At 39.6% G+C, this 25,289-nt stretch overlaps 1 protein-coding gene and 1 non-coding gene across 2 annotated transcripts; both read right to left on the bottom strand.

Annotated features, from left to right (window-relative positions):
* Positions 1–4,260: 4,260 nt before the first annotated feature.
* fxyd6 (FXYD domain containing ion transport regulator 6) lies at positions 4,261–5,438 on the bottom strand. Its single transcript, XR_011516052.1, has 3 exons — positions 4,598–5,438; positions 4,404–4,478; positions 4,261–4,284 (listed from the first exon to the last, which is right to left on the bottom strand). It is a non-coding gene; the product is annotated as an FXYD domain containing ion transport regulator 6 (transcript).
* Positions 5,439–12,509: 7,071 nt separating this feature from the next.
* tmprss13a (transmembrane serine protease 13a) lies at positions 12,510–25,138 on the bottom strand. The gene is made up of 13 exons (XM_015951488.3): positions 24,843–25,138; positions 21,691–21,862; positions 21,481–21,588; positions 20,272–20,439; positions 19,066–19,192; positions 18,517–18,615; positions 17,989–18,032; positions 17,280–17,442; positions 17,022–17,194; positions 16,096–16,194; positions 13,497–13,639; positions 13,256–13,408; positions 12,510–13,182 (listed from the first exon to the last, which is right to left on the bottom strand). Exons 1-13 carry the CDS (start codon positions 24,858–24,860, stop codon positions 13,168–13,170), a joined length of 1,482 nt encoding a protein of 493 aa, XP_015806974.1. The 5' UTR covers positions 24,861–25,138; the 3' UTR covers positions 12,510–13,167.
* Between the last annotated feature and the right edge of the window lie 151 nt (positions 25,139–25,289).

The raw sequence follows: 25,289 nt of genomic DNA, 5'->3' as shown, positions 1-25,289 counted from the left end.
CACACACACACACACACACACACACACACACACACACACACACACACACACACACACACACACACACAGACACACACACACACACACACACACACACACACACACACACACACACATTCCCCACATCTCCAGGTCTCCTTCAGTCCCACCACTCAGTCACACATTTACAGAATCATAAAGGTAATGCCAGCCAACCTTTGGAGTCATAGCAGAAAAAGCAGCAGCATCTGACGCTCTCTGCTGGTGAGGAAGCTGTTCTCTTCCCCGAGTGGCTGCGTTACAACTTTCACCAACACTGACAGACAAACCAGATTGATTTCTAGTGTTTCTGAAGAGCTGCTTGTGGAACAAACGTCTCCGTCATAGGAGCCTCTTGTGGAGAAAAAGCAGATTCTGTTCTGAAATATGTCTGAATGAATAAAGACGATAGTCTATTTAAACATACTTTTATTTATTTATGCCAAAAGCACAACAGGTTGCTACAAAAAGGCTTCATGAGCAGCATTAAAGTAGCATGTACCACTGTTATCTCTGAAACCGAGACTTCAACCTATGATTTAATTTATGAGCTACTTTTCTATTAAAGGTTTAAATTATTACAAACTTAGCAGTCGCAGCCCGTCTTTTCTTTATGCATCATAAATAAAAGCATTAAACAATTAAAATAAAAGAAATTGCAACACTTCACAATAAGGGTCACTTTAATAATGTTACTTGGTGCATTATTAACCCTTCCACATTCCTCTCAGGTGACCTCGCCAGGACGGGGGTGGTTAAGCAGGGTTTAAAGTGTATGCCTTGACAGGGGTGAAGTGATGCACCCCTTAAAAATATTAAAATAAAAACACACCAGAGGTCCAACTGACCCCATTAACAAGTGTGTGAGGGTTAAACATTAATAAACGATTACATAAAGTGTTAACAACTGCTTTTATGCATTACATACACACACTCACGACAAGCCCACAAAGAGCTTCATATTTATGTGCACTCAAACACACCACTCAAACATTATTAAATGCATTATTACAGTTTTTTACAGACGTTAGGACCCATTTCTCAATACTAATGTCACTTTTGCTAGACACTTCACACAGTTCCCCTAACTGAGTTTCAGCTTGGCAAAATAGTTCATTTCACATTCAAAATGCACTACAACCACCCAAACACTTCATTCACGTTGCAAATAAACACATTCCTCCAGAACATTAGCAAAGGCTGACAGCCGACAAACACACTTTGTCACCCACAAAACAAAGACCTAAAAAACACAAACAACATGTAGCATTACATTTTCTTGTGTAAAACAAGGACACGGCTCTGTTCATACTTCCAATAGATGTTACTGGAATGAATCAGACATGATGCAGAATTAGTCAATATTTCATGTTGTTCATTTATTTTTAATGGTATTTGTTTTTGCACTAAGTACTGCAAAAACACGACATCCACTGATACAGATTCAATATGCTAATCTTCTCGGTCTTCTCCATTTGGCCACAGGTTCTCATCCACATCACATCTTATGTCATCTAGGACAATACACCTAGGAAAGAATCTTCTGGCATGCCTGATCCATCCCTGGCAATCTACTGCTGATGTGTCCAGACATCCAGCATACATTGCATCCAGAAGGGACATTTGATCATGTGGATGATGGTCGTACACCTTCCACCGCCATGAGGCAAAGAATTCCTCTATGGGGTTGAGGAATGGAGAGTAAGGTGGGAGGAAAAGTGACTCCACTCTGGGATGGGCCACAAACCACTCTGTGACTGCATGGGAGTGGTGAAATGCCACATTGTCCCATACAATTACATATGTTGGCGTTGACTACTTTTATAATGACATTGAAAGTGTAACACCTGTGCAGCTGTTCATCTACAATTAGAGTCAGCTGTGGCTGGTGAAACTGCATTTATGTTTCACTAACATATTGCTGTTGGATTTTGCTGTCATATTCAGTTTTGCAGTGCATTATTGTTTTGAACACAAGTTTTACAGTTTTGTGAACAGTATGTAAGCAAGTGCAACATGTCCTGTTAGTACAATGAGTTTTGGCAGTTGTTGTGTCTGAGTGAGAAGGGACTTCATGACATTTGAGAGATGTAGTCACTCATTGCATTTTGTGCCAAAGCAATGATAATTGATCCTCAGTTTGGCCCACACAGACTTCTGTTGTGCACACTGTATGAAGAGTTTTGCAAATGTGACCTAAGTATTGAGAAATGGGTCCTAACGTCTGTAAAAAAAACTGTAAGCAGTTAACTAATGTCTATCACTGAATCTAAGGGTCCAAAATTCATTCAGTAATGAGTAATTATCATTAAGTGATGTTTAGGCATCCATTAAGCATTTAAAAAGTGTTTATAAATGAAAAAATGTTAAGACTTTACAATAAGGGTCAAAGAAGCTTAGTACTGCATTAACTAAGGTTCAGTAATAGACATTAGGTAACTGCTTAATAATTCATTAAATAATGTTTAGTAATGCTATGTAATGCATAAAAGCAGTTGTTAACACTTTTTTATGGTTTATTACTGCTTAATAATGCACTAAGAAATGTTAATAAAGGGACCCTTTCTGTAAAGTGTTACCAAGAAATATAACCCCAGCTTTACAGATTTGCACTGGGGAAGCTAATCATAGCCTGCTGGAGACCGATTAATCCTGACGGATGCAGTGACACAACAGCAGGGTGGATGCGTGGAGAAGAAGGCAGTGAGAGAACTGATTGGGGACCTCTCTCCACTTCAGGTGGGACAAATCTGCAGTGAAGGAGTCCTTGCTGGTTCCTGCTAATCACTCAAGCTCACTCAGGGAACTTTTAGGTTGTCTCAAGATAAGGCTCATCTCATCTACACACACACACACACATACACACACTCACGACAAGCCCACACAAAGAGCTACGTATTTATGTGCACTCAAACACACCACTCAAACAGAAGCATCACTATACAACTATAGGAGTCACATGTAAAGTATGTGTGTTTAAATAGAGAATGTATGCATATTTCTTATAATATATACATATATATATAAATAATATTTCTTATAATCTGACAAACACCATCGTGGACAAAACAAGAAACATTTACAAACCCTGAAAATGCAACAATAAACATCTCTTAAGGAGTTTCAAGACAATCTTGTGTCCACGATGCTGCAGGCTGAGACAACATAAGACCATCACAGAAAGGCACAGAAATGGACTAGAGCACTGAGGACCAGCAAACAGCAACTGGCACAAGATCTATTTACAACTCTTCAATATATTCCTCCGATTTGACCCCATGGTCTAGCCAGTTATAATAAGGATTTGTGTTGTTGATAAAAATCATATTTCCTAAAGGTGCTGTTCCGTCGTCTCACTTCTCTGCTGGAGCCTCTTTAGCAGCTGCTGCTGCAGCTGAAACAGGTCAAGAGCACTGATGTTAGAAACAATAGAAGTCAGTAAATTCAAAAAGATTTTATTCTGTTCTTATTTATGTTCCTTTTGATCTCATTTTTACACGAAGCAGTTCTGTGCAATAAAATACCGGTGCTCTGTAGCATTTCTTTAAGGACAACACAGAATCAAACTTCCTTTTGCAGAAAGTCCTCCTCCTTTCCCTTATTTCTGAAAGGTAAAATATTTTTGTAATAATTTATTTAGCATATTTTCCCTTTTCTCATCATCAAATGTGTAACTTGAGCTGACTGAACGTTTTAATGCTCATTAGTAAAGAATATCTAGTGGTGTTATCTCCACTGTGTGTTTTAGTAACACTTGAGTGGCTGAATCCCTCAAGCAGCAGGTAACTGTGGCCATGATGAGGTCTGGCTGTGCGCACTGATTAATGTGTTCAAGTTCTTTACATGTTTTCTTCTGTGGGAGCCTGCCACACACACTGTTACCGCTTCTGGCTGCAGAGAACTATCTGACTAGAATCTGTTTGTCAAAGGCTGGCATGTTCCAAAGCAGAGCCGATGGAAATCATTGGCGAAAGGTCAGCACTAATATTATATTTGTTACTGTGAGCTGATGAGCAACGACAAACTAAACTATGGATTTGTGTTGATGAGAGGTGAGAGCTAACATACTCATCTTACCCTTGGGGACAATCACGTTCTCCTCTTGTGCTTCCTCATCTTTGGGGTCCCTGTGGAGAGAACCCACGTGTTGTCATGGTAACCCAACGATGTATCAAAAAAAAGATCTGTATAATAATATCTTCTTCAGTCAGAGAAACCCACTGGTTCACCTGGACTCTTTGTTCATGTTGCAGTGACATCGCCGACCTACGACCACAAAATGAACGAGTGCAAAGAGATCAGACTGAGTAGAAGTGTGGCCATGAGAATAAAGATGATAAGTGAAAATGAGAAAAAACGCAGATAGATTTTAGAGGTTTACTCACTGAGGATGAGAAGGATTCCCAATGTGAAGAGAATAACAGCCAAGGACAGACCCCCATATCTCAAACTCTTATAGTCTGTGAATAAGAAACACAAAATCAGCTTCTTGGTCTGTAAACTTGCTGGTTTATTTATTTATTATTTTTTTCAGTTTGACTGTATTCTGATGATTCAGTGTTTTCTCCCATGAACGTACCATAAAGGAAAGGATTTTCACCATTGGCCTTGCCTTCTGTGAATGAACAGGACAAAATTAAAAATGAAAACACATTTTCTGCAGAGTTCCTGGTTTACTCTTCTGCTTTTTGTGGCTAAAGGCTAAATACATTTTTATTATGCATTTAAAAAGTACTACTTAAATAAGGTTCTCCTTTTCTATTTTATGAAATTATAGTAAGGCAAACAACATAACGTGGAGATTAAACCAACTGGTGAGTGTTTTTAAGTGGAAATGCAGCTTGATTCTGGCTTTAAAATGCTATTTTGATTTAAACCTTTAACCCCCCAAAATGTGGTTATTTGTTCTTATGGTTTTATAAAACTGAAGTAGCAGTTTTGTCATTCCATAGTTAATCAACACACTTTCTTAAAACTTATATGAATACAGATCTTGTTCTAGTTTGGAATGATCCTTATTGCACACGACTGTTTAGTGTAGAGCAGCGATCCGTCAAGGGTTGGTCCAGAAAGCAGTTCACCCATCAGGCTTAGCCCTGTTAGTGGATTCAAGAGGGTCACTTACCCTTTACAGCTAGGACGTACCAGTTTGTTGAAGAGGTGAGTGTCATAGGGAATAAACAAGATAAAACTTAGCAAGAACATAAAAATCGAACTATTTAAAGAAAGTCAAATGATTACTTTTAGTGAAACTAAGTGAAAGTGTCCCAACAGACAAGTTATATATTTTTTGTGGTGTGAGCATTTGAACATCTTATAGGTAATCTTAGTCTGTAAAGAGGGACTACACACACAGGCGCTCATACATGGACACACACACACACACACACACACACACACACACACACACACACACACACACACACACACGCACGCACATGCGCGCACACACACACACATACAAACCTTTTGTTGAGGGTTGAACCCTCAGTTTTCTCTTTCTGCCTTAACACTGCCTCCCCTTGGACAAATTGAGCATGTGCAGGAGTGTGTGTGTGTGTGTGTGTGTGTGTGTGTGTGTGTGTGTGTGTGTGTGTGTGTGTGTGTGTGTGTGTGTGTGTGTGTGTGTGTGTGTGTGTGTGTGTGTGTGTGTGTGTGTGTGTGTGTGTGAATAATATATTAACTTACCAGCAACACATCCTGGGACTGAAATGAAGATGACCAAAACAGTTTCCACAAAAACTGTTGACACAGAGCAACAAACGGTAGAGAATAAGGCATAAAAAATATTGTTAAAGAAAATCAACAAGAGAGTCAGAACAAACTACTGCAACATATATATATATATATATATATATATATGCTGTGTGTGTGCGTATGTGTGTGTGACTCGTAGCTGTATTAGCTCAAAAGGGTACTTCAACTAAATACTGAGAAAAGGGTCTAAATACATAGGAGCATGTGATATTACAGATTCTTTATTCAAATATATCTGCGTACAACTCTAAAACTTTGTGTTTTCTGTTAATATGGGGTACTGTGTGTACAAAAATGAGGAAAATATAAATTTTCATTCTTTTCTGTTTACCTGCACCAACACACCTGGTTTGAAATAAATGGGTGTCTGAAGAACTTAAGAACATGCTTAAGCGGTGGTGTAAGCAATATTGAAGAAGGGAAAGAAGGGAAAATAAATTAAAAGGCAGGACAGTGACCTTCCCGGAGCAGAATTGAGTAGCCCGCTTTCAAGAGTAATTTATGTTTTGCTGAGATTTCCCTTTTTCCTAAATACTACCTCCCCCTGGACAATTTGAGCATGTGCAGGCATGTGTGTTTGATGGTTAAGGCACACTTACCAGCAACACATCCCATGAATGCATAGGGGAAGAGCAAAGCAGTTTCCATGGCAACTGTCGACACAGAAAAAAGGTACAGGATGAGACATGATATAATTAACGAGAGAGATAGGACACTCTAATGTGATTGTCCATATGTGCCTCTGTCTAACCCTCTGGGATAGAAAGAATGACAAGGCACAAAACTATTGTTTATTAATGCTCCACACTGATATGAACCAGAGAACTTACCCATTACTGGCTCTGCCACAAACTCTGGAGTCTAACGGATGTAAGAATAAGCTTTTGGGTGGAGTTTCTGTCTTGTATAACGATCCATGTTCCCGTTTTCCTGGCAGTTCACACAACCTTGGCCTACTTTCATGTGGGCTGTTCACACACAAAACAAACACGTCTTCCTAAAATCTAAAAAACTCTTTTTATTACCCACAAAACACTCAAATTGAATCCATTTTGTTTGCTACCACAAAGACAAAATAATGACTAACATGTACAATTTTTTAAAGCTCATGACAAACACAATAGAGGACACCCCTTATGTCCTAAATTCAGTCTATAGCTACAATGTAAGTGTCAATAGCTTGGTTTTTTTTATGACTTTATCAGAAACATGCATTTCTTTCCATCTTTGAGACTGATGGGTTGTGTGATTGCTCCCAGCCCATCTGTCTCTATCTGTATTCATCTTTCTCTTCCGTCTGTTCTCAGCTGCATCAGAGGTCCGTTACAGTCATTAACAGACATCCTGAATCCAGATTATCTGTAATCTCTAAATTGGTCCTTCATATACATAGTTTGAGCCTTGGGGACATTTCTGAAGTAAATAATTTTGTTGCATGTATAAAACTAAAAACATCCACCACCAAAATTGAACATAGAAATAATTGAATCTGCTTTTCAGTGTTGTGTTTAGCTGTTCTTTAAGCTTGCTGCCCTCTTCTTTACTTGAAAGTCCATCAAGTTTATTTGCAGCAGGAAGTTATTCTCTGAATCACACTGAATGCAGTTTAATGACATCAGAAAATGCACGTCACTGCACTTCCTGTACCATGACTGGATACAGGAAAACTTTATACTCCGGTCTGGAAGTCGTGTATCTAATACCCCAAGTTGTGAACAGACTTTCCTAGTTAATGAGCATCTTAGTTTAGCAGGATGTCATAGATCACAAGTCTGCATGTTGGAAAATCACTCCAAAGGTGTGCAAAGTGTTCCAGTCATACATCAGCATGGGAGCATGTGACAGATTTGGAATCTGGATACCAGTCCAAGGGCACTCTGTTAACTGGTTAGGAAAAAAACGACTAAAACTTTGAAATTAAAGAGCCATTTAGTTAAAGAAAATATGTTGCAAAGCAACCAGTAATTATAGACTGCTATTATATCCCATAAACTGCCCATCTATTTTTGAGTTCACTGGATATTTATGTGGTTAGATTGAAAAATAATAACATGTTTAAAAGCATTTTTTCCACTTTTCTTGTAGCTTAGTTTTTATTTATTTATTTATTTAGATTTTTGGTTTTAGCCTCTTTTTGGTTGATCACAAAACAAGAATGCTTAAAAAATAAAATAAAAAACGTGAACATCTGATGTATTGCTTAAGATTCAGTGTCAAATGTTCTGAAAATAATGAATGTGTGGGCCAGTATTGTTTAATAAACTATTTGTAGGATTTGGATGACTGTTGCAAGCAGCACAGTTTATGATTTAAAGACGTTTCACGGTCTAAGTATTTGTGTCTGCGTGCTTGCGCGTATTATGGCAACTTTGAGGTCACCTTCTCACCTTCTAATCATTCTTGAAATCTGTTGTTCACCTATAATCAGTTTTGCCTCAAGTGAGTGGGTGAGATAACTTGTTTCAGGGTGGAAATGAGTAACTTTCCACTAAATGTGACGAACAAAGGACATCTGAGTGAGGAGTCGGTAGAACACCGTCTGGTGGGGGTAGAGGTGAAGGGCATGCAGGGAGGTGATGTCTGAGGAGAGAACAGGCTGTTGCACAAAAGGGAAAATGAATTCCTCTAAAACACAACATATGGGAATGTTACAAGGCAATGTGTATCGAAGGAGAAGAGGAAAGAGAAATAAAAGTGTAGCAAACTTTTCGGTAACGCTTTCTTTTGCTGTCCCCTAATTACTACTTACATGGTAATTACATAGTAAGTTAACATCTATTATTGTGTAATTAAAGTGTATAATTGTAATAAAGTGTAATAATTGTGTAAAGCAGTGTTTACTAGGAATGATTAATAAAAATAAAAACTAGAACTGAACCTGAGTAACATGGTAATAACTGTTTAAGAACTTAGAAACAATAACACACTTTCACTTACTATGTAATTACCATCACCTGATGGCACCATCATTGGAGACCTTGGAGGGGGTGCTGGAAAGAACTCCTTCTGGTGACTCCCTCATTCTGCTGGGGGACTTAAACGCTCACGTGAGCAACAACAGTGAGACCTGGAGAGCTGTGGTTGGGAGGAATGGCCCCCCTGATTTGAATTTGAGTGGTGTTTTGTTATTGGACTTCTATGCCAGTCATGATTGTCCATAATGAACACCATGTTCAGACATAAAGGTGTCCATTTGTGCTCTTGGCACCAGGATATCTTAGGCCGCAGTTCGATGATCGACTTTGTTGTTGTTTCATCTGACCTGCGGCCACATGTCTTGGACACTCGGGTGAAGAGAGGGGCGGAGCTGTCAACTGACCACTACCTGGTGGTGAGTTGGCTCAGATGGTGGGGGAGGATGCCGGTCAGACCAGGCAGGCCCAAAAACATTGCAAGGGTCTGCTGGGAACATCTGGCAGAGTCTCCTGTCAGAAGGAGCTTCAATTCCCACCTCCGACAGAACTTCCAGAATGTTCCGGGGGAGGCGGGGGACATTGAGTCTGAATGGCCCCTGTTCTGTGCCTCCATTGTTGACGCGGCCGACCGGAGCTGTGGTCGCAGGATCGTCAGTGCCTGTTGTGGTGGCAACCCCCAAATCTACTGGTTGACACCAGCAGTTAGGGATGCTGTCAAGCTGAAGAAAGAGTCCTATCAGGTATTTTTGGCCTGTGGGACTCCAGAGGCAGCTGACGGGTACCGGCATTCCAAGCGGAACAAGGCTCGGGTGGTCGCCAAGGAAAAAACCTGGGCATGGGAGGAGTTCCGTGAGACCATGGAGCAAGACTTCCGTACGGGTTCGAGGAGATTCTGGTCCACCAACCGGTGCCATCGGGGGGGGGGGGGGGGGGGGGGGGGGGCAGTGCTCTACCAACACTATCTATAGTGGGGGGTGTGCTGCTGACCTCTAGTCAGGACATTGTGGATTGGTGGGCAGAATACTTTGAAGACCTCCTCAATCCCACTGACATGTCTTCAAGTGAAGGAGCAGAGTCTGGGGACTTTGAGTTGGCCTCTCAAATCTCTGGTGCTGAGATCACTGAGGTCATTAAAAAGCTCCTCTGTGGCAAGGCTCCAGGGGTGGATGAGATCCACCCAGAGTTTCTTAAGGCTCTGGATGTTGTGGGGCTGTGTTGGCTAACGCGGCTCTGCAATATCGCGTGGGCATCAAGGGCAGTCCCACTGGACTGGCAGCCCGGGGTGGTGGTCCCCTTATTTAAAAAGGGGGACTGCAGGGTGTGTTCCAACTACAGGGGGATCACACTCCTGAGCCTTCCCGGCAAGGTCTATTCAGGGGTTCTGGAGAGGAGGGTCTGTTGGATTGTTGAACCTCAGATTCAGGAGGAGCAATGTGGTTTTTGTCCTGGCCATGGAACACTGGACCAACTCTATAAGTTTAGGGAGATCCTGGAGGGTGCGTGGGAATTTGCCCAACCAATCTACATGTGTTTTGTGGATTTGGAGAATGCGTTTGACCGCGTCACTCGAGGTGCCCTGTGGGGGGTACTCCGGGAGTGTGGGGTACCAGGCCATCTGATACGGGCTGTTAGGTCCCTGTATGACCGGTGTCAGAGCTTGGTCCGCATTGCCGGCAGTAAGTCGGGCTCGTTCCCAGTGAGAGTTGGACTCTGTCAAGGCTGCCCTTTGTCACCGATTCTGTTCATAACCTTTATGGACAGGATTTCTAGGCGCAGCCAAGGTGAGGAGGGCATCCGTTTTGGTGGCATGAGGATCAGGTCTCTGCTTTTTGCAGATGATGTGGTCCTGTTGGCTTCATCAGAACGTGATCTTCAGCTTTCGCTGGAGTGGTTTGCAGCCGAGTGTGAAACAGCTGGGATGAGAATCAGCTCCTCTAAATCTGAGACCATGGTCTTGATTCAGAAAAGGGTGCCTTCTCCGGGTCAGGGATGAGGTCCTGCCCCAAGTGGAGGAGTTTAAGTATCTTGGGGTCTTGTTCACGAGTGATGGAAAACTGGAGCGTGAGATCAATAGGCGGATTGGTGCTGCATCTGCAGTCATGCGGGCGTTGAACTGGTCTGTCATGGTGAAGAGAGAGCTGAATCAGAAGGCAAAGCTCTCGATTTACCGGTCGATCTACGTTCCTACCCTCACCTATGGTCATGAGCTTTGGGTAATGACTGAAAGAACGAGATCGCGGATACAAGTGGCCAAAATGAGTTTTCTCCGAAGAGTGGCTGGGCTCTCCCTTAGAGATAGGGTGAGAAACTCGGTCATTCGGGAGGGTCTCGGAGCAGACCTGCTGCTCCTCTACATCGAGAGGAGCCAGTTGAGGTGGCTTGGGAATCTGGTCAGGATGCCTCCTGGACGCCTCCCTAGTGACATTTTCCGGGCACGTCCAACTGGGAGGAGACCTAAAGGTTGACCCAGGACACGTGGAGGGACTATGTCTCTCACCTGGCCAGGGAACGCCTTGGGATTCCCCCGGAGGAGCTGGCCCAAGTGGCTGGGGAGAGGGAAGTCTGGGCCTCTCGCCTCAGGCTGCTGCCCCCGCGACCCGACTCTGGATGAGTGGATGAAAATGGATGGATGGATGGATGGATGGATGGATGGATGGATGGATGGATGGATGGATGGATGGATGGATGGATGGATGGATGGAATTACCATGTAAGTACTTAGTAAATAGGGAACAGTAAAAGGAAGCATAATCAAGTTTTCAAATGATGTGTTAAGTGAAGAGTTAAAATATGGCACTCCAAAAACAGTATATTGTACCCTGTACATGGTTTATAAACTTAAAAGTGTACTACAAAGCACAACAGCTAAAATAATTCATTATAACTGTCTCAGTCAGGAATACTCTACGTCAGCAGCAGAATGTAGGACAGCTAAATGGGTCACACAGAAGGTCTTCAGACAACCTGGCCTCATCATCACAATTATATTGATGTTGCATCTCCATGACGATGTGCGTCGTTTCATGGTCCCCGGTTATCTCCATGGAAACTGTTTCCCGGTAAAAAAAAAATGGGGCACTGAACGAGAATCGGGAATCTTGTGTCAAAACAAGGACAATAAACAAACAGAGAGCTCCTCCGTGAACGTGATCGTGAAGGGGTGTGGCGCGCGCGCGCCATCAAAGTCAGTTCATTGCAGAAAGTCCTCCTCCGGGCATTTATCTATCCAAAACTCTTATTACCCCATCTATCACAGTCTGTCAGCACCAAGTCTTATTTTTTGTGACACAATCCGGCCAGCGCGCGACGTGAACGCATTAATCAACTTGTGCGTCTTTCAACCTGTAGATCATATGGCACAGAACGCCTCCAGTGTTCTCTCCTTTCAAATAATTGTCTAAATTAATGTCACACGACGCTGGATGTTTGATGTCAAACTTAACATGATCACAAGTTTGCACGCGCGTTTTGCGCATCGCTATCAGCGCGAGCAGACACGCCCTCTTGTTATAGCGTGTTGGATTTGTAAACAACATTAATAGCGTTCACCGTGGGTTATTTAAACCGCTCACATGTGGCAGGAAGTCATTTATACAAAAATCTACAATTATTAAATAAAACGTTTTATTTTTGTTGTTTATGCACACGATCAGCACTGAAATCCCTTCAAACGAAACCCTGTTTGTTTTGTTTTTTCCACTTAGTCACAATCAGTGAAATCAAACATAAGCTTATCAACTTACCTGTTGTGCACGCTTATCTTTGTCTCATAGAAAAAGTGCAAATCATAAAAAGAATAAAGGCTCAATGGTCGTTGCAGATTGTGTTACTTTGTTTTAATCCGTCAGTAGAAGCAAGCTACAGAATCTAAAGCAATTCTGGGCGGAAAAAATGTAGAGAAGCAACCTCAGTGTGAATTCTCTCTCTCTCTCTCTCTCTCTCTCTCTCTCTCTCTCTCTCTCTCTCTCTCTCTCTCTCTCTCTCTCTCACAGTAGTCACCAGTTGCTTCCTTAATGCTTGTTTTTATTTGTTTATGATTGTTCTGATTGTTCATACAGCACAGAGAATTGATTGAAAAGGCACATAAATAAGACAAAAATTACAGTAAGAAATTCTGAAAAGAAACAAAAATCGTAAACATTTTATTTTATGGTTCCTACTGATTTCCTTATTAGGGTAAACATCAGACAATATTAAATGGATGTAGCCCTGAGACAAACACCCTCAAATATTTATGTTATTGTATGTATAAGATGGTCATTTTCCAAAAAAAAAAGACCAAATCTCACTAAAAGTGACTCCGTGTGCAAATTCTGGAATTTAAATCAATTTCATAATAAGATGAATGAAACCCCTAAAAGACAGAGGATTAAAACACAACACTGGAATCAGTGCATTGAAAAACACATTCAAGTGTTTTGCCTTTTATATTATGAGAGTGCAGACTTGAGTTGTGGGCATGGATTTTTAAGAGGCATCACGGTTTCTCCTCCTGCAGGAAAGAAAAGGAGAGTCATGTGGTAAAACTTGTATCATCAAAAAATCAAACGTTTTAGTTTTCATACCTGCATGCTGCTATAGATCCAAGGCAAAACACTGCTGACTTTGGTGTAAATGCCAGGCTTGTTTTGTTGTCCACAACCAGCTCCCCAGCTGGTGAGCCCTACCAGGTACCAGAGGCTTCCTCCCTGACACACCAGCGGCCCACCACTGTCACCCTACATTACACAAATAACTTTATGTTGAACTAAAAAAAAACAAATTTGACAGAAAATGTGTTGATTGATGTCTGCTTATTCTGCTTACCTGACAGGAGTCTTTGCCTCCCTCCAGTTTTCCAGCACAGAGCATGTACCTGGTCACTGCTCCATTATACATACTCGGGCTGTTACATGTAGTCATGCCAATGATGTCCACAGACACTTCCATGAGGTTATTGGAGGGAGTCGCTATGGGAAAATTATTCATAGTCACATTTCATTTAATAGTCACAAAGTAAAATAGTAATTTTCCTAAAATCAGTGTTTCTGGTAAACACCAGGCTATTGTTATTTTCAATTAGAGTGTAAAAGAAACAACCAGCCAGTTTTTGTGAGTTTTAAAACGTTTTTCTTTCTAACTTTTTTGTATTTTTATGCAAACAGGAGCAGGTGATTTTTTTTATGTGGTGTGTTTTTACTCCTGTTGTCCTTTCTACAGTAGGATGCAAATGTTTGGTCAGCCTTGTTAATTTTCATAATTTTCCTGTATAAATTCAGGTAAATACATCACATAGCAGACACACACAGTGATGTTTGTGAAGTGACACAACGTTTATAGGTTTTATAGAAAGTGTGCAATAATTGCTTAAACATACGGTGCTTACATTTGGAAACTGTTGTCATTTTAGTGATTCCAAAACCTTTTAGAACAAATTATTGGAACTCTAAATTAGTTTGGTAAGCTCAGTGACCCTTGACCTCCATACACAGGTGAGTTCAGTTATGAGAAAGAGTATATAAGGCGGCAAATTGTAAATTTTCCTCCTCTTTGAGTTTTCTCTGAAGAGTGGCATCATGGTTTAGGGGAAGGGTACAGAAAGCTGTCTCCGATATTTCAGCTGTCTGTTTCCACAGTTAGGAACATACTGAGGAAATGCACTACCACAGGCACAGTTCAGATTAAGGTTTGAAGCTGCAGACCAAGAAAAATCTCAAATAAAGAGAGTTGAAGAATGGTGAGAACAGTCAGAGTCAACCTACAGACCAGCACAAAGACCTACAACATCATCTTGCCGCAGATGGAGTTTTTGTGGGTCGTTCAGCTAATTGGTGCACTTTACACAAGGAGATGCTGTATGCAAGAGTGATGCAGAGGAAGCCTTTTTTCGTCTACAGCACAAACAGAGCTGCTTGAGGCATGCTAAAGTACATTTAGACAAGTGCGCTTCATTTTGGAATAATGTGCTCTGTACTGATGAAACTAAAACTGAGTTATTTAGGCATAACAAGGGGTGTCATGGAGGAAAAATAACATAGCATTCCAAGAAAGACGCCTGCAGTAAAACATGGTGGTGGGTTCATCATGCTGTGGGGCTGGGTGGTCAGTGCAGGGACTGGGAATCTTGTTAAAGTTGAGAGATGCATGGATTCCACTCAATATCAGCAGATTCTGGAGACCAATGTCCAGGAATCAGTGACAAAGCTGAAGCTGCACCAGGGCTGGACCGTTCAACAAGACAACGACCCTAAACACTGCTAAATGTCTACTAAGGCATTCATGCAGAGGAACAAGTAGAAAGTTCTGGAATGGCCATCTCAGTCCCTAGACTTGAATATTATTGAAAATTAGAGGTGCGAGTTAAAGAGAGTTGTCCGTGCTCAGAAGCCATCAGACCTGAATGAACTAGAGATGTTTTGTGGAGAAGAATGGTCCAGAATACCTTCAACCAGAACCCAGACCCTCATTGGAGGCTGTAGAGGCTGTTTTTTCTGCAAAAGGAGGATCTACTGAATGTTGCACAAATGTATGCACCTGCCTAATTTTGTTTAAACAGTTATTGCACACTTTCTGCAAATCCTATAAACTTTGTTTTATGTGTCCAATCCTCAAATACCAGCACACGTGTCTCCTACATGATATATTTAACAGATTATTTTTATCATAACAATCAACAATTTATGCAGGAAAATCATAAAGGCTGCCTAAATGTTTGCATCCAACTGTGACACAAACAAATACAAAAAAACATTTTGTTAGCATTCTAATAGTGTTTGATGCTGTCAAAGTTTTGTTGATATTTGCAGCTAAATTCTCCAGCAAATTCAAAGGAAGATGAATTTATGTTGAAGCCATAAAAAAACTCAGGTTATAGGATCATGATCAGCAGGATCTGACAATGGTCTGATGAAGCAGGGAGCATATGGACAAGGAGAGTTGATTGGATACAGATTTGCTGATTACAACAAAGAGAAGGAGGTCATTTGTGTTGATATAGAAAACAACAATATTCAGAGAAAATACAGGTAGAAACTTAAAAAAAAATAACAACAAGAAATCATGTAAACTCAAAGCCAGAATTTCCCATTAAAATTAAAATAAAACTGAAAAAAAATGTATTCAAAACTAGGACAAAAACTTTACGTGCTTGTAGAATTTTTCCGTTGACTTGTTCAACATCCTTGATATATTCACATGTCTTTAAATAAGTCAGAAATTAGATTTAACAAAATAAATCACACTGATGAAAATTACACTCAACTCAAAAAGGATTTTCAGTTTCAAGAAGTGCAATCATGCAGCTGTATGTAAATCTGATAGAGTCGCTGGATAAATCATATATTTATGAGACGCAGGGGAACTATTAGGGATTTAGTGTATGCCACTTTGTCCCCACATTTAATAGACAGAGAGTATTTGTTCTTACTTGCGCCTTCATTAGTGATACCAAAGCCTGTGGTGAAGCAGCTGGTCCCATCTTTCAACTCCTGGCCTGTATTTGGCAGACAGGCTGGTTGAATTGTATCTATAAAAAAAAAAACATGTATTTAATGTCTGCAAATGCAAAGTCTATTTGCCTTCTAAGATCAAAAAATAATTAACACACGGGCACGCATGCAAATCTCTCTCTCACTCTCTGTCTGTCTGTCTGTCTGTCTGTCTGTCTGTCTGTCTGTCTGTCTCTCTTCTTCTGCCCGGTTATGTTCTTGTTGGGAAAGTGTTTAGATGATAAATCTGTTGTCTGTTATTGCAGCCAGTCCACTGTTGGCTGTCAGAGCTCGGTATGTGCATGCATGTTTGTGTGTGGGAAGTTCGTGAGGAGAAAACAAAATAGCAGGAAGTGCCATTGGAGGCAGGTTCTGAAAGTTTTGACTTGTTGTTTCTTCTTTTTTCAAACTCTGTTCCTCTCAAAAAGATGACCAAATAAAGCTGAAATTGCTATGAAACCTGATGACTGCAGTTGTTGAAAGAAAGCAAAATGTTGAAGTTCAGTATCTTGTTAGGTGTTATTAATTTAACTACTGGACCAAAAACCAACGGTGACTGGTTATATTTTATTTTGACGTCCAAAAATTAGGAATTTCTGCTGACTTGGGCTCAGTCTGCAACATATTGAAAGACTGTAAGAATTTTTTGAAGTGGTGTTTTAATAGTTTTGACATCCAATATTATATTTCAGTTCAGTTTTATAGTCACATTGTCGCTTTTTATCATGTGTCACATAACTATTTTAATTTCTTGTTACAAATATGTAAAAATCATAGTCATCAATGGAAACAGTTAATCCTGTTGATGATGAGTAATAATGCCTGTGAGCCAAGATCAGAACAACTGATCTTTAGTGGGACTGACCGCTGAACGTGACCGGAGATGTGAGTTTCAGCAGAGCAACATCTTGGTCATTGGTGTCACTGTTGTAGTTCTCATTGACAAGGATCCTCTCGATCAAGTAGGGCCGGGGTTGATCCATCAGAGACACAATACCAGCAAACACTCTCCAGTTTGAGGCAACGCGATATGCAGGGCTGCCACAGAAAAAGAGTGGAGTTTACTAGAAAGCAATAGAAGAGTACTGATTTGTTTAAAAGTAAAGAAGTGACTAACTCTAACCTTGGGAAGCAATGAGCAGCAGTCAAAACAAAGTCCTGTGAGATCAGAACGCCACCGCAGACGTGGGATCCTCGATATTGTAGTGACACCTGCCAAGGCCAGTCACCGGATTTAGCTGCTGTGCCCCCAATGATCCTGGATACCAACTGTCGCTTCCCGCAATCTGAGAGCAAGGTACATTTACAAAAGTTAAATCAACAACAAAAACAAAATACTACAAAGATTAGATAAGTTTTGTTCGAACAGAACTCACAGTTTATCTCATCCTTTTCACAATTTAAACCAACAAATATGCGTAAATATTTGTTTTAATTTGCATGATTTATTGATTCATAAATAATGAAAATATTCATTTATGTTCAAGCTCTAAAACACTGAGTAAAAATGTATTTAGCTGATATAAAGTTGCTGTCAGATCCAACATGTGCCTGCAAAAATTCAAAATACCATATGTATGAATAAATGTTGCATAATATATGCATGTTGAGCATTTTTGGCAAGAATCCCAATGGCATCAATTTCTGCTAATTTACCTGATTTTGTACCTTATTTTATATCCACAAGAGCATTTCAGATTCAAACATAGAATTTAATGTAACCGAGTAAGTTGCTGTTATATGAATCAAACTCTTTCTTGGTTTTACTGAGACAATTTAACAGTAGGAGCCATCAGTACAAGCTTCTGTGTGAACAGATGGAGGATTCTTACCCACACATTGCAGGGAGACAGTCTCCTGGTTTGCACAGGAAGAGCTGCATAGGGCAAAAAACAAGCTAGTTAACAAAAGCGATCACTCAACGACAGACTGCACATGATATGTACAGGCACATCTCAAAAAACCTGAAAACTGTGAAAATGTTTATTTTTTCTCGTGTTTTTTCTAAAAGATAAACTCATATATTACATCTACGTGGAATTATTTAAAATTCTTAGTTTCTTGTATTTTTGATGATTTGAAATAACGAAACTCCAATGTTAAGTGTCTCCAAAAATTGGGAAAAATATAAATATCATAATATATTCAAATTTTCCAACACACTGAATTGTGGGTTTCATTGTCTGTAAGCCACGATCATCATTTTGAGAAATAAATGCTTTAAATATTTCACTCTGTGTGTAATTGTATGATTTTTCATATTCTGAAACGAGTGATAAGAAACATTGAACTTTTTCACAATGTTGACTTTTTTGGAGACATACTGTACATGTTTGTTTTTTAGATGTACTTAGCTGTACCTGATGTTCACCGAACTTTGGATGAGAGGAGACGATGATGTGCCGGTCAGCTCTAAATTCATGGTACTCTGGAACTGACTAGGTTTACTTGAATAGGATCTGGAGACAGAGAGAAGAGTTATCCATAGAAGTGAGAAAAATAATCAGTTTCTTCCATCGATGCCTGATTGGGTCTGTCAAACAGAGACACCCCAGCGGTCTCTGAAGAGGATTAATTAAAACTTAAAGGCACGGTTTGGAGAAAAATGTGAGCTGAACGGCTGCTGTTTATACTAAAATCAGCACAAAAAAAATGCAGAGAATTAGCAAAGAGATTGTGAAGAAATAAAGTCGTTTATGAACTTCATTTTAGGTTTTGGATTTCGCAGAATTAATACATTTCAGGAAAATTCACATTTTAACCCTCCCACTGTCCTAATGGGTGACCCCACGAGGAAAATTGACCATTGAGCAGGATTGATGGTTTATCCCTTGGGGTCCACATGGCAGGGGTGAGGTGGTGCTCATTAGGACAGTGGGAGGGTTAAAGTGAATCATGGGACTATTTACTGTCTGAATCCAAGCTGGGCGCAGGTCTGGTCGGCATATTTCTTGTCCCAGTTGCTGTAACATACAGGGAGGAAGGGCCCATCACCAGGTGTCTTGACTTCAAGAACATTGTTCTCAATAAATCTCACTGATAAGACACAAAGACAAAAGACGAATAAGACTTTATCATTGTTCTGCCTTAAAATGTCTTGTTTTGAATGGAATAATTACAACCTCTCCTTTCGTTTTTAAATTTATTTTCAGTCCATCCATCCATCCATCCATCTTTCCATCCATTTTCTTCCGCTTATCCGGAGTCAGGTTGCGGGGACAGCAGCCTAAGTCGAGAGGCCCAGACTTCCCTCTCGCCAGCCAATTGGGCCAGCTCTTCCGGAGGAATCCCAAGGTGTTCCCTGGCCAGGTGAGAGACATAGTCCCTCCAACGTGTCCTGGGTCTCCCTTTGGGCCTCCTCCCAGTTGGACGTGCCCGGAAAACCTCACCAGGTGGGCGTTCAGGAGGGATCCTGACCAGATGCCCAAGCCACCTCAACTGGCTTCTCACAATATGGAAGAGCAGCGGGTCTACTCCAAGCCCCTCCCAGATGACCGAGCTTCTCACCCTATCTCTAAGGGAGAGCCCAGCCACTCTGCGAAGAAAACTCATTTCGGCTGCTTGTATCTGCAGTCTCATTCTTTGGGTCGTTACCTAAAGCTCGTGACCATAGGTGAGGGTAAGAACGTAAATTGACCGGTAAATCGAAAGCTTCACCTTCTGGCTCAGCTCTCTCTTCACCACAACTGGCACAACGCCCGCATCACTGCAGATGCAGCACAAATCCCCCTATCGATCTCACGCTCCAGCTTTCCCTCACTCGTGAACAAGACCCCGAGATACTTAAACTCCTCCACTTGGGGCAGGACCTCATCCCTGACCCAGAGAAGGTATTCTACCCTTTTCCAAATCAAGACCATGGTTTCAGATTTAGAAGAGCTTATTCTCATCCCAGCTGCTTCACACTCGGTTGCAAACCACTTCAGTGAAAGCTGAAAATCACGTTCTGATGAAGATTTTCAATCAATATGTTTTTTATTTTGAGATCATTCTTAAATTTGGTTTATTTTATTGGTTTAGCAATTTTCTTTGAAATTTTCATGTCGAGTTTTATGTTTCTAAGGTCATTCACCTCCAAACTGAAACTGAGGAGATCTCCAGATAGAAATACTCACCACAATTCATTTCATCTGTGCCCAGTTGGCACTCTTTGATACCGTCACACTGAGTAGCATTGATGGGACAGGTATCATACGTTGTCAAATGTGGATTTGCGATTTGTGGATTCTTGCTGTCTCCAGAGTAGTAAAAGCTTGAGTTTGCAGCTCTGATGCCATAGCGAACTGTGGATGAGGCAGAGTGATCGATAGCAAGGAAAAAATAGATATAAGAGGACAGAAATAATAATAATAATGGTAACACTTTAGTTTAGGGAACACAAATTAACCATTTATTAGCTGCCAATTAATACGCTTATTAGTGGACTACTAAGTCTGAATTGGTCATTATTAAGCTATTATTAGGTGCTTATTACCAGTTATGTAATTCTAACATTAACAGGCCATAAATTAAGTTTCATCAAGATAAGCCATTCATAATGGTTTGTTAAATGACAGTAAATGGTTTGTTGCTGATTAACACACATACTAAGTAGCTCAAATCAATATGTGGCTTTTAAAGAAGTAATTCAATAATAGTTAATAACCAAAAATATTATGTTCTGGTATTATGTACGAAAATAAACATCATACTCTGCATGTTAATAGAGCCTAAGCAACAGTCAATTAACCACTTGTAAGCAAGAATATGTTCTCCATTCTAAAGTCAGATTTTGTTCATACTTAATTACTAGTAGTTTAGTATTAATTAGCCACTTAAAAGCAAGAATATGTTCCCCTTGAACTTTGTTAAAAGCCACATATTGATTTGAGCTAATTAGCATGTTGCTAATCACCAACAAACCAGTTACTTTCACTTAACAAACCATTATAAATGGCTTATTATGATAAAACTCTTAATTTATGGCCTGTTAATGTTAGAATTACGGCATTAGTAATACGCTCTTAATAAGTGCTTAATAATGACTAGTTCAGACTTAGTAGTCTACTAATATGCATATTAATTGGCAGCTAATTAATGGTTATTATGTGTTCCCTAAACTAAAGTGTTACCATAATAATAATAATAATAATAATAACAATAATAATAATGTACATTTCAATTTGTGATTTTAGTTGCAAGCAGAAAATATAAAAGTGAGGAAGTAAAATACAGAAATAAGCAAACAAATAATACATTAACATTATTTTTGTATTTAATCAAAACACTGAATTTAAAGCAGAAATTAAAGGTTAATAAATTTTGCTGATCTTTTTAAATATTACCTCCAAGCCAGATGCCGACTCCCAGTAATGCCAGTACCAATATGGCTGCTGCTAACCCCTTGTAAACCTGCGCATTATTCTGACAGCATTTCTGTTTCTCTTTAGGGGCTGAGAAGCACAAACAAAACAAACAACAGACATAATATTCCTCTGGGGTTGCACATTTTCATTTGATGTTTTCTCAAACAAACGGCAGCAGGTTTGACTTACGTGGACCGACATTGGTGACCTGGGGGGGGACCACGGGTGGTGAATGCTGGGCGATGTATTGTGGGTGGTTGGGGATTTTCATGTGGGGGTCTGCACCATACACCACCCCGTTATAATAGTTGTTGGGGGGCTGGGTGTGAACAGCAACTGAGTAAGGAGGGGGGAGTGCATCCTGGAAGAAAAGACAATTAAGGGAAAAGTTAATACTGAATTATTATCAATATATCATTTGTTTTCATTAGACCGTTTTCCATTTTTTTCATTCTTTTTTTTTTCTTCCCATGACCTGTCTGGCTGTGAAGCAAAAAATATTTGTTTTTGGATGCTTTATAATTCCGACCAGGCACGGAGACAGAGGTGAAAGAGAAAGGAAGAGACAAAAGGGGGGCGTTCCACAAAAATAAACAATCATTGATGAACAAGAGTCTGCTTCTAGACCTGCAGAAAGAGAAAAACAAACAAAAGTAAAAACGGACACACAACATTATAACTAGAGCAAGCTATCACTGTATCAACCTAATGAGGAAATATAAAATCAACATTGTTTTACTGAACAATCACACAATAATAACTCACAGTGCATTTAGTGCCAACCACAGCCTTAAGACATGTCTTGAAAATGTACAAGTCCATACTTATGAGAGCACCGTTTTTTTTTTTCATTCTTAAAGAGACAACGAGTAGATTTTACCATTAATTTCTGGAAATATCCATCAAAATGTTGTTGAAAAGGAATGAAATGATGCCCAGTTGTTAAAAAATATTGGTGGTTTTGTAACATATAACCATAAAAAGCAGGTCTAAAACACATGAGAGCGGGACTAAGTCTCTGGAAGATATTAGATACCATGTTTACTTCTACGGGAGCCCATGAGGACAAAATGTATTTACTGATTTGTAACAAACAATTACAAAACCTTCGCCATTCTTAAATGTTGTTATTTTACACATTTACCTCTTGACTTGTTGCCAGAGATGAAAGGGAATCTGATGCTCTTGTTATTTTGCTGAATTTTGTGCTCCACAGGGCTTTTTGTCCCTAATGGGCATCCTTTGGTAAGGTCTTACTCCACCACAAAAAAAAATGCTTGCTTGCAACGATTTAGGTATATACTGACCCTATTGCTAGGAAAAAACACACTGTCACTTTAATCTTTGATATTAAAACATATTTATTAAATAATAAGACATTAGTTAAACGATAGTCAAAGGGTTATTAATGTATTGTTATTAACTTATTGTTAATAGTTTACGTCCACACCACAGTAACAAGCTCAAAGGCACAAATTGGTATCTTGGAAACTGTACTGAAAAAATCTGATCAAAGATTTCATTTAGCATGTTTCTGTTCTATTTTCTCAGTTTTGTTTGGCTGTTTTTAATTTTTTGAATTGATGACAAAGGGGTTAATCGATGTTTGAATTTTGGTAGAAAAGTATGTTGTCATAAAAAAGCGATAAGGAGCTATTGAATCTGAGGTTTAGGGAGGATGAACAAAACTTTTCCTGGGAATTAATTTTAGTAAGTAATTACATGAAAAGATCCTTCAGATTCTTTTGTTAGTAAAAACAAAATTTGTGCCTTCGTCAAATGTTACTTCCTGTTTCCATGAAGATGGTTGAAGTTTAACTATCTTGTCCTGAAAAATAAAAGTTAATAAAAAGCCAAAGGATTGGCTAACAAACTGATATGTTTGTTTGTTTTTTATGAGTAAAGTATTGATGTAAATGTCAGTCATCACAAATATTATACACAAATTTCAAACACTTCATTAAAATGACTTCTATTCGTAACAGTGTTTCGTGTACTTTGGCACTTTAATGAAAACATCCAAAAGCTGTTGTCTGCATATTTTCTCTAAGAAGGTTAATTATTGCTTTTATTCATCACAAGTGGAGTAAATGTGTTACCGATGGCAGCACTTATTTTAAATAAAAAAAATAAAATGTAAAACTGAGCATAATGACAAGAAAATCAACCCACAAGCAGATCACTAATGCCCTTGTTAATTATCACTTGTTCCCAGAAATGTGTGCCTAACAGTAGATTTATATTAACACATTTTATCACAAAGTCTCTGGGATTTAATAAAATCAGGTCACGAATAAAGGTAAACACAGCCTTCTCATTAAAAGGCAAAGCTCACACTGAAATGTAACCAAACTTGTCTGAATGCTATTTTTGTTGAGACATTTCCTTGTTGTATGTTCTGTATTCTGGAGAGTAATAAAATGTGGCGGAACAGGTTTTTAAATACTTCATGTTCCTTTCTGTAAGCATTCAAATAATTCTCAAAGTTTTATTAAAGAAAGTTTTCAATTTAAACAGCTTCAGTTTCAAACTATTTTCAGGTTACTCCCCAGGTTAAGGAGTCAGGTAGCTGAAAGGGAATAGGTGGCAGTTTGTCAGTTTTTCTGGCAGAGTGTACAGTCCATTATCATGTTACAGGTCTTTATTGTGAATACATGTCAGAAAATATCAGCTGTACCTGTTTGTGTACAAAAACCAAATGACGTGTTGGTAACAACTTGGGACTGAGGCTGTGAAACTAGAGTTCTGCTTTGTGTTTGGTTTCGGTTCTTGCATCAGTGAATCGTCAGTTTGAGAATATAGATTTCAATGCTGTGTTCTTCCATGTTTATAGTCATTTATCAATCTTACTAAGGTAAATAGAAACTCTGCATGAACTCTACCTTTCAAAAATGGCTGTGTGCATAACTTATTGTATATTATACAAAATAAAAATAAGTTCTCCTTTGTGTATGGTGCATAGTTTTACATGGACAGGTTTACTTTTTTAGATCCATGATTTGTACAAATGGGTCAACTAGTCTTTCTTTTAGACGTGCGCAAAAGTCAATGAGATGAGGAGAAAACACTTTTTATTGCAATTTTCTTTAAATGCTATGGTTTTGCTCAATCAGACTACTTTCTTTACCTTTCTGAGGGCCTCTTAAGCTTTTTTATCTCCAACAAAGTACACAGAAACTCAGACTGCAGCAAAGAATGTATGGAAATAACTTCCTAACACTCATTAACAACGGGGCTTTAATCATAAACTGGAGGAATGTTAAAGTAAGACAAGAAAACAGTCCCAGACATAGATTATATTAACGAATGTTGTGTTAAAAGTCATAAGTTTTTAAACCTACCTGACCATTCTTTGCCATTGGAACCAGTGGACAGCGAGAGTAAGTGGGTGGAGCCTTTTCACATCCAGGTAAACTCGCAGAGCAGCAGTCAGAACTCAGTGGTCAAACATCTCTTTCCTCTCTTTTCTTTCTCATTTTCTCTGTTTGACTTCCTTAAGCCCTCCCACCGCAGGCCTCCATCATATCTCTGCGGTTCACTCTTCTGTTCCCAGTAATGGGCGTGCCTAAAGCAACAGCGTCCCACCTGTCTGACAAGTTTTAGGCTACCAGACTTGTTCATAGGTAGTTCCGCGCTGTGACGCTCATTGAAATGTAACCACCAGGCGCCAGTCTGAAGTTTGAATATGAAGTGGGCTATGTTGGGAATTCTTCTCTTCCATAAACATTAAATAATTAAAAAAAATAGAAAATGACACATCTTCATATACATTTACTTTATAAGAATTT

The sequence above is a fragment of the Nothobranchius furzeri genome, chromosome 13, assembly GCF_043380555.1.
Source record: "Nothobranchius furzeri strain GRZ-AD chromosome 13, NfurGRZ-RIMD1, whole genome shotgun sequence".
Lineage (NCBI taxonomy): Eukaryota > Metazoa > Chordata > Actinopteri > Cyprinodontiformes > Nothobranchiidae > Nothobranchius > Nothobranchius furzeri.
This window is presented reverse-complemented; position numbering and strand designations above follow the sequence as displayed.

Bases quoted from the DNA above. Each gene is read 5' to 3' on its own strand.
- tmprss13a (XM_015951488.3), bottom strand. The intron at 21,589-21,690 runs GTAAGTCAAACC...TGTGCTTCTCAG, and splicing joins GGTCACCAATGTCGGTCCAC to CCCCTAAAGAGAAACAGAAA. The intron at 13,640-16,095 runs GTAAGAACAAAT...ATTTTCCCATAG, and splicing joins TATCACTAATGAAGGCGCAA to CGACTCCCTCCAATAACCTC.